The sequence below is a fragment of the Eulemur rufifrons genome, chromosome 9, assembly GCF_041146395.1.
Source record: "Eulemur rufifrons isolate Redbay chromosome 9, OSU_ERuf_1, whole genome shotgun sequence".
In the NCBI taxonomy this organism is placed as follows: Eukaryota; Metazoa; Chordata; class Mammalia; order Primates; family Lemuridae; genus Eulemur; species Eulemur rufifrons.
The window spans coordinates 38038794-38048603 of record NC_090991.1 but is presented as its reverse complement, the minus strand read 5'-3'; the positions used below and the strand labels follow the sequence as shown (position 1 = coordinate 38048603).

At 56.5% G+C, this 9810-nt stretch overlaps 1 protein-coding gene across 1 annotated transcript; it reads left to right on the top strand.

Moving 5' to 3' along the window:
• The first annotated feature begins 4140 nt into the window (after window positions 1–4140).
• KRT19 (keratin 19) lies at window positions 4141–8175 on the top strand. The gene is made up of 6 exons (XM_069482549.1): window positions 4141–4617; window positions 6506–6588; window positions 6817–6973; window positions 7278–7439; window positions 7550–7675; window positions 7819–8175. The coding sequence occupies exons 1-6, from the start codon at window positions 4177–4179 to the stop codon at window positions 8071–8073; spliced, it is 1224 nt and encodes a 407-aa protein (XP_069338650.1). The 5' UTR covers window positions 4141–4176; the 3' UTR covers window positions 8074–8175.
• Window positions 8176–9810: the final 1635 nt, after the last annotated feature.

Here is a 9810-nt window from a genome sequence, read left to right as displayed (position 1 = left end):
GGGTATTCAATTTACCACATTTCATCAAAACGAATACATCCCTAGACTCCCCCTTCCAGACTGCCGGCCTCTTAGAGGCAGGAAAACTTTGTATTCACTTCTGTGTCCCAGCCCCTGGCCACGTGTCTGGCAAAGACGAAGAGGCTTGATGCGTGGCCACTGAATGTGGCAGTTGGTGACAGAGCACCTGGTGCTGATGGCCCCTGAGGAAGGGGACAGTGTCCAGGGAAGGGGTTGCTAATTACACCATGGACAAGCTCACGAAGTCTGCACACTTTCACCTTTCTCCCCTCTAGCTTATGAACATAGACACGAGTCTGTCCCATCTGCTAGGCTCAACTTTGAGGAAACTTACTTGAATGGCCTACTGACTGACCAAATAATGGTGCACTAGAGCAGGAAGGACACGTTAGGACCTTGGCAGGTGACACTATGTTTTCCCCAACTTGGTGACTCTCTCTCTGGGCCAATAGAGGAAGGCACCTTGAGCCCTATCCTGTGGGTGGAGGTAGGGGGACAGCATTAGTGGCTGGGACTTGATGGAGTTAAAGATTTTAGCATGAATCCTGGGACCACTACTTACTTGTGTGACCTTGGTCAAGGTATTAACTTTTCTGAGCCTCAGTATTCCCGACTGTAAAATGGGGAGAACAATACTTAACTGACATGATTCATTGAAATAATATACATAAAATGTGTAGCATAGTGGCTGTCACAGATATTGGCTGTGACCATGTACTGTACCACCGTTGTCATCATTGTCATTGTCATTATCACATCATTCTATTCTACCCAAGGATTGGGACTCTCACCCTCACCTCCTTTCCAGTGGTCCCAAACCACTATCCCATCTCCTCAGGGATGATGGAAACTCCCTGACCTTTAACCTCTCCCCTATGGGAACCATCTGCATCTGCTCAAGTGTAAGAAGCTTCTAGCATATATCCAATAGATGCAGAGAGAGCCTCAGCCTCATAGTCAAGACTTGGCAACTGATCCCAGCTCTGCCTCAGTTAAGTCAGTGGAATCACTCATGCGACCTCAGGCAAGTCACTTCACCTCTCTGAGCACCCTTGGACCAGATCGGCTTTTTCTGTAATTTGTGGCTTATTAATAGTTATTAACCACACAGAAGATCCCATGGTCCAGTACATTGGGGAAAGTTGGTTAAACAAAGCTAAAATAATAATGCTTATAATCATGATCATAATAACAGTATATTATATAACAATAACATTACATAATAAAATAATAAGGATGTTGTTTGAGTGCTATTTGCCAGGCACTGTGATAACACTTTTACAAGCTCCATCATATTTATTCCTTGAAACAACCCTACGAAATAAGTACCATAATCATCATCGTCATCTCTACTTTACAGTGGGGGCCTGAGGATTTCAGGGCTCCTGGGACTGTGCACTGTGAAACTCCGAAATGGGGTCAGAAAGCGCAAAGTCTCTGACCTTATTTGACAGGGATCTCTTTTCCCACAGGGATCGCACGGTGCCAGGGGTCTGTAAATCAAGTTGGGGGACTCTGGACCCGGGCATTTCCGATCAGGCACTGCCCCCTGGAAGCCAGGGGCCGCCTGGACACTCCCCATCATGGAGCCTGTTTCTGGAATGGGAGCATCAGTTTGAACCCCCAGTTCCATCTCCAGGGAGGGCAGCCTGTCCAGGCTGTTCCCCTGAGTTCTTGGTGTGTCAGAGAAGTGCCAAAAGCCAGGTAGCTCATGGCTAGGCACTGTTTCTGGCCAGAGAGAGGGAGCAGATGTTCTCCCTGGCCCCAGCCTACAGTGCAGTCTGGAGTTGACTGCCCTTGGAGTTGGCATGATAAGATTTTTGGGGAAGGGACCCAAAGGAGTTGTTTTGGGGCTGAGACTTCCTTGGAAGGGACAGCAGAGCCTGTCACACTCAGGATCCCAGGCCATGGGGTGAGGGGAGAGACGCTGGAAGCTGATACTCCTGGCTATGTCACTGCCAGGAGTAAGTCACTGCCTCTCACTGAGCCTCTGCCTCCTCCTTTGTAAAATGGGGTCAAATTACCCTCTCCACTGGGCTGCTGTGAGGCCCCAATGAGATCTGTCAACTGTGCTACCTACAGTCTACGGTTATGGCCCTGGGGTAGGGGGCTGGAACTCTAAGCTTCTCTGAAGGTTAGGGAGCTCAGAACACCTTAGGGGTAGAACTGTTGGTCCTATTCTGTTTCCTAATACAAAGTCCCTCTCCAGACCCCTCCTATCTATCGGCACAGAAAACCAGAGATGCCTGCTGGGGCTCGGTGTGCATGGCAACTATCTGGCCAATCTCCCCCCACCCGCAACAAGGATCAGGCCTTCTCAGGGCCAGATAAGGAGAGTGACTCACATCAGACCCGTCCTGGCAGCTACAACCTTTGTGAGGTCCAGCCGCACCCTGCTTTTACAGTCGGCCTTAGGCCCCCTTCCTTCCCCCTTAGGGCTCCCCGAAGACCTTCAGTTTTCCTACGACTGAGCCACTAGTTTCAACAACCCCAGGATGGCCTTCCTGAGTGGCTGACGGCTGCTCCTGGGGGTCAGGGGTGTGTGTGGGGTTTCCTGCCTCTCTTCCAGGAGAAGTTGGTGGCTTGAAGATAGTCTGCTGGGATTTAGGTTTTAGAGGCCAGGGACAAAATCTTCATTGGTCACAGGGACCCAGGTGATAATATGCAGAGAGAGGGCTGAGCTGGGACTTCTTTCATTTCACGGGGAGAAACTGAGGCCTAGAGATGGGGAGTGACTTTCCCATCCCTGTAACACCCTCTCAGGAGGGCACAGGGCCTCTGTCCTGAGCCTGGATGGCTGCTCTGCCCTAAGGACGAGAAGGAGCCCTGGGGACAACTCTGGGGACAGGTGGGGTCACAAGGGAGAGGAATCGGGGTGAGGTTGTTGCAGTGTCCTGCAGTGTTTTGTGGGGGGCCTGGCCCTCCAAAGACATCAAAAGAGGTGGGTGGAATTGTTGAACTGGGGGAAGAGCCAGGGCTGCACGCAGAGGGCTCTGCCTCTGTTATCAAAACCCTTCACTTTGCGCACAGGCTCCTTTGAGTTCCTCTCCCTAGTTTGTCCACTCACTCATCATCCTCATGCTAGGATGGGGACTCTGTTGGGCACACAGATTTGGCATCCTGACACCCTCCTTCCAGATGCTCAGGAGGGCAGGATCGCATCCTATTTTTGCCTTCGGGTGGGAGACGCTAAATACCTCTTGGGCAAGTTACTCACCTCCCCCAGGCTCAGCTTCCTCATCATGGGAACATTAAAGCTGCTAGATAAATGCCTACTGCTGGGGCTGGAAGGGAGGAGATTATCCTGGTGGGGGATGGGCTTTGAGAATTCCAAGGGTCCGGGTCAGGCTTGAGCTGGGGGTTGTAAAGGTGCCAATCCAGCTGCCAGAACCACTCCCTGCAGCTGCTCCCCGGAGCCTATTGTCACCTGGGGCATTATATGGCCACAGCAGGGTGGGGCAGCTTTGTCTCTGACAGCTCAGAGCACCCTCCTCCGGAAACTGTGCCTTTGTCAGAGGGGACTATAGAGGAGTTAGAGTGTGGGTGGTCTCCCAAGGGAGTGGGCTCTGGAAGGTTGTAATTTCCAGGGGAGGGTAGGAATCTGGTGAATGCACCTGGGGGAGGGTGTTCATTATGATCACAAGAAGGAGGCTCCTAACATGACTCCAGAGAAGGTGCTCTGAGCCAGTAGTCACTTAGTGAGTGTGTGGAGTGTAATCTCGGACTGCAATTCTGTGTGTAAAACTCTGGGTGCTTTTAAAGGGCGAGGGTCAGGATGTGACTCCCAGGGATGGGGTGTCTAAGTATGCGTATGGTGGGGCGAAGATCCAGAATGAGTGTCCCAAAGGGAGCACAGGGGAGAGCCAGTAGGACCTTCTGAGTGGGCTGCAGTGGGGCAGCGCTGGAAGGGCAGGGGCCTCTGGTCTCTGGGAGGGGACAGTTGGGGGCAGAGCCTCCAGGAATTGACCAATGGGGAGAGTGCCCATATTTACACTCAGGAGCCAGCGAATTCCTCGGGGCTCAGATATCCGCCCCTGACACCATCCCTCCCTTCCCCCCTCCGCCCGGGGCATAAAAGGCGCCAGGTGAGGGCCTCGCCACTCCTCCTGAGATCGCAGCTCCTCTGGCCTGTGTCACTCTGTTCTCCTCCTTGCCATGACTTCATACAGCTATCGCCAGTCGTCGGCCACCTCGTCCTTCGGGGGCCTGGGCGGGGGCCTGGGCAGCGGCTCCGTGCGCTTTGGGGCGGGGGGCGCCTTCCGCGCGCCCAGCATCCACGGGGGATCTGGCGGCCGCGGCGTGTCCGTGTCCTCGGCCCGCTTGGTGTCCTCGTCCTCCTCGGGCTATGGCGGGGGCTACGGCGGCGGCTTTGCCAGTGCCCGGGGCGGGTCCGACGTGCTGTTGGCGGGCAACGAGAAGGCCACCATGCAGAACCTCAACGACCGCCTGGCCTCCTACCTGGACAAGGTGCGCGCCCTGGAGACGGCCAACGGCGAGCTGGAGGTGAAGATCCGAGACTGGTACCAGAAGCAGGGGCCCGGGCCCTCCCGCGACTACAGCCACTACTTCAAGACCATCGAGGACCTGCGGGAAAAGGTGGGCGGCTGCCCGGCCGCAGGAAGTGCACCTGCCGCGGCGGGGCGGGGGCCGCGGAAACCTGCCCGGTGTGCCGGGCGAGGTTGGGGCTGGGGCGGTGGCGCTCGGGTCACCGCCTGGCGGGGGGCGGAAGTGAGCCCGTTAGGACGTGGGAGGGCCCGCAGGGTGGGGCAGAGAGAAGCGGGGCAGAGACCAGGGGCAGGACCGTAGGGCGAGAAGTGGCGGCCGGGGTGGGGGTGGGGGTGGAGGGGGAGGGGAACTGGGTGGGACAGGTAAGCGGGCGGGGCCTCTAGAGGTGCGGGACGGGGGCGGGGTTGGAGGGCGGGGGAGAAGGAGGGGCGCGGGTCTGCAAGGCCAGGAGAAAAGGGGGACGAAGAGTGGGAGGAGATGGGACACGGCTGTGGAGTGCCCAGCGGTCTAGGCCAGGGGCCGCGGCCGCAGCAGGGAGATGCAGGAGTTTGGCCTGGGAGGATCCGGGCCACCCCGGGCCGGACCTGGCCCCTGCGACCCCAGCGCGGGGCCCCCTGCATTCCTTTCCTCTGGCCGGGCTGGTCTGGTTTCCATCAGGCTCAGGCTTTGGCCTCCTTCCACTCTTCTCCCGCCCAGGGGCCACTCAGGAGCCCACCCAGGACTTAAGAGGCGTTCTAGGAAGAATGGGACAGGGGGGCTGTGACCGCTGGGCTGGGTGGAGGAGGGGCACTTGCACAGACCTCTGCTGGGGAGGACCAGGTATAGCGCAGCTCCCTGTGGCTGGAGGGTCAGGGGCCGGAGACCCTGGGGGGTCTGAGCCACACACTCTTAGGGAGGCTCTAAGGGGCTCACAGGGAAGAGCTTGGTCCTGAAGAAATGGATCAGAAACCAGTGGGACATTTAACAGCCCCACACGCTGGGTCTCCCAACACGCAGCCCCCCCAAACATTATCCACTGTCCGCCGTGTGCCTGCCATGGTGCTGGGTGCTGGGGGGATAGACCCGGACCCACAGGCACAGAGGGGGAGCTGGAGATGTCAACAGCCAACTAGAACCATGCTTTTCACGCTTCTTAAATCCTGACCTGTAATGAGAAATACATTTTACTGGGCACCCTCACACACTCTCTCTCTCTCTCGTTTTCTCGCCTGTGTGCACACACTCGTGTAAAACAGAGACAAAAGTTTCTTGAAACAATTCTTGCCCTACTGTGGGCGATGCCCTTGGATATTTTATATTCCGTTCTGTTTCAAATCACCATCTGGTGTACTGAGTAATGAGTTAGGACCTGCTCTTTGGAAAACACTGACCCCAAGTTCCTGAATCAGCGGTGAGCTGGGTGACGTGAGTACACCCCTCAGGTCAGAGAGACCTCAGGTTGGGGTGGACTTGGCCGAGGTGTCCTGAACTTGAGTTTCCACTGCTGTGAAATAGGAGTACCCACTAGCCCGGCAGTGAGGTTCCAGAGGCTGTAAAAGAATAGGTACAAAGTGCCTGGCACATAATAGATACTCAGTACATGGGATTCTCTTTTATGAAGGCAGAATGTGCTTTGAGTGGGGTGTAGACCAGAGGGTCAGCCTTTCTCTATGCTTCTCTTCCTTCCCCCACACTTCCCTGCATCTGGTCTATGGATCCCCTCAGGCCATTTAGAGTTTCACTGGGCACAGACCTCAGAGATTTCCTGCCCTCCTCCGCCCATGCCCCTGCCTCCCTGGCCCCAGTGTTTCCTCCTGGGCATGGCTGGATTCCAAGGCCTCCCAGAGAGCAGGTCCATGGGCAGCAGATGGGTGGCTGGGGCTTTGGTCTCTAGGGAGCGGGGGCATATTCATTTGCTCTCGTCTCTCTTCTGGAAAGAAAGTGGGTGGGTAGTGTCTGTATGCTGAACTGGTGCCAAACTCCTGCCTCTGCCTTCCAGATTCTTGGTGCCACCATTGAGAACTCCAGGATTGTCCTGCAGATCGACAATGCCCGTCTGGCTGCAGATGACTTCCGAACCAAGTGAGGGTCTGCCCTGGGGGCTGCAGAAGCCAGGATAGGCGGGGGGTGGGGAATCCCAGGCCTTTGCGGCGCTCAGTGTAGGGGGTAGACTGGACTCTGTCCTCACCTACACCAGCTGGCCTGAAGCAACCCCCTCCACCACCATGGACTCTGAGCTCTGGGGAGCTGGGGAAGTCTTCAGGGGTGCAGAGAAAACTCTGGCCTGACTGCAGCTATTTCCTCTGAAAGGTTCGAGACGGAGCAGGCCCTGCGTCTGAGTGTGGAGGCCGACATCAACGGCCTGCGCCGGGTGCTGGACGACCTGACCCTGTCCAGGACTGACCTGGAGGCGCAGATCGAGAACCTGAAGGAGGAGCTGGCCTACCTGAAGAAGAACCACGAGGAGGTGGGTTTCAAGCTGGGCTTTCCTTCCATCCTTTCCCAGCTTCCCAGGGCTGAGGACACTCTTTTAATCTATATCCTCTGACCGTGATCACACTTGTTGCACCCTCAGCATGGCCTGGGGTGTGGATCATGGCTCCCAGGATTCCAGCATGGGACAGTGGCGACCCAGTCCATCCCCCAGTGCTGGCTCCTAGGTCTGCACCTGCAAACCCACCCCCTTTGGCCTGGAGAGGTGGGAGAGTGACCTGGTCCAGGCCCAGGAGGCTCTGGGCCCTGACATGCCTATCTCTGCTGTGTCTTTCCAGGAAATCAGCGTCCTGAGGGGCCAGGTGGGTGGTCAGGTCAACGTGGAGGTGGATTCTGCTCCGGGCATCGATCTTGCCAAGATCCTGAGTGACATGCGAAGCCAATATGAAGTCTTGGCTGAACAGAACCGGAAGGATGTGGAAACCTGGTACATGAGCCAGGTACGCAGCGGGAATCAGGCACCCTTGGCGGGTGGCACGGAGAGAGGGTTGGATCCTCCCCACCCAAAGGTCTGCCTCAGTGCTCATTCCCTTCTCCTCTCTCATCCCAGATCGACGTACTGAACAAGGAGGTCACCAGCAACAAGGAGCAGCTCCAGATTAGCAAGTCCGAGGTCACTGACCTGCGGCGTACCCTGCAGGGTCTTGAGATTGAGCTGCAGTCACAGCTCAGCATGGTATGTGTCCCCCAGCCCCTCCCCTGCCCCATGGGTTGCACCCTTGTGCCCTTGCAGCCTTGGGGAGGCTGGCTGGTGGCTGTGCCCATGCCGTGTCCAGGTACCAGGCTCCGCTGAGTCACCTCCCCTCTCCCTACCCTCAGAAAGCCGCCCTGGAAGGCACTGTGGCAGAGACAGAGGCCCGCTATGGAGCCCAGCTGGCGCAGATCCAGGGGCTGATCAGCGCTATTGAAGCCCAGCTGGCTGACGTGCGTGCCGACAGCGAGCGGCAGAACCAGGACTACCAGCGGCTCATGGACATCAAGTCGCGGCTGGAGCAGGAGATTGCCACCTACCGCAGCCTGCTTGAGGGCCAGGAGGCCCACTACAATGACCTGCCCACTTCCAAGGTCATCTAAGCAGGCTTCTGGGCTTCCGCCCACCTGCAGAGGGATTCCCTGGGTAGGAGGCATGGGCAGGGAGGGACACTTACCCCTGGCTCTTCCCCTGACCTGCCAATAAAATTTTATGGCCCCGGGGGAGGAAGGATGATTTGTTTGTTCATTCAGCCCATGGAGACATGGGTCAGGCCCGGCCCGTGTTTAGGTTTTATTTGAACCAAAGTCCACCCTGTTCTAGGAGAGGGAACGGAGGGCACTCACATACTTGAACTGGAGTGGCAATTCCTTGTGAAATAAGCATTGCTTCCATTTTACAGAGAGGTAAACTAAGGCTCAGAGAGGTAAAGTGGTTTGTTTTATGTGTAACTGCTCTAACACATGGCAAAGGTGAAATTTGAAACTGTGGTTTTTGTTTCCAGATTTAGTTTTCTTTCCACTCTACTCCCATGGTTGTTGGAGTGTCTGTGTGACATTAATGTTCACTGAACACCTACAATGTGCCATTGATCAAAACAACTCTAAGAGATAGTATGAGCTACATCTTATAGATCAGGAAATAGGCTCAGAGAGGTTAAGTAACTTGTCCGAGGCTGCACAGCAACTACATGGCAGAGCCAAGATTAGAATCTAAATTGCCTAATCCAGGTGGCCTCCTAGAGTTGATACACATCTTGCTGGCATTCCAGCTGTGTTCCATATGATGGCTCAGGACTGGGATCCCCAGGGGCAGTTTCTTCTGACACATTTCTCCACCTAACTGAAAGTGGGGTTTTGGGGTCAGGCATTCTACTTGGAGCAAGGCTGGCGAGGGTGTGTGTGTGTGCATGCACTGACACATTCGTCCGTACTGGGGCAGCCCTCCATAAGCCCTTACGCCCACCAGCCCATACCTGGGCCCAGAGCCTGGAATGAGACCCAGTTGTGACCCAGACCTCCCACACGGACCCCCAACCTGGCTCGCCTGGGGCCTACCCTGGGCCAGCAAATGAATACAGTCCCAGCTTCTTGGTGGGGGGACGGCCCTGCTCCTGTGTTTACAGCTCAGCTACTGAGAACTGAGGCCAATTCAAGGTGCAAAGAAGCCTCACTTCTCCGCAGCTGAGAAGTTCAGGCTGAGTGTGCCCCACAGCTCCGTGACAGCAGGCTGGCCCCGTGAGGGTCAGCATCTGTGCCCAGCACCCTGCTAAGGAGGCCCGTGACCCTGTCGTAGCCACTGTAACCCTGAGGGAGGCGCTATTTCCTCTATTTTCCTGTGGGTCTCAGGTTGGTTAGCTTGCCCGCTGGTTATGAACATGTGACTCCAGAGCCCAGCTCTTCCCTCTCCCTGCTGCAGCCCTGGACGGAGGCCCCCAGCCCCCACCCTGGCCCCCACCAAATTCTCAGGGAGCCTTGGAGCCGGAGGCAGAAGCCTGGCTGCACCCCCAGGCTGGGGCTGCCCAGAGATACCTGTCCCTGACCAACAAAGCTTCCCTTGTCACAGCTGAATGCTCCCCCTGCCTCAGGGGCCCCTGGAATGTGGCTGGGGGCTGGTCTGGGCCCACAGGCGGGGCAGGTGACCTGGTCTTGGCCTGGGTGTCAGGAATGAAACCGGCCTTTGTGTGTGCATGGTGGGGGAGGGGCCAGGGCGGGACACTCTTCTGCCTCAGCGTGGGAGCTGTGTCCCCGGAGACCTGGGATAGAAGAGAGGGAATAGAAGAGAGGTCTTCGCGTCACTGCTGGTCATCAGGGCCACTGCAGTCTGGAAAGCATTTCCTG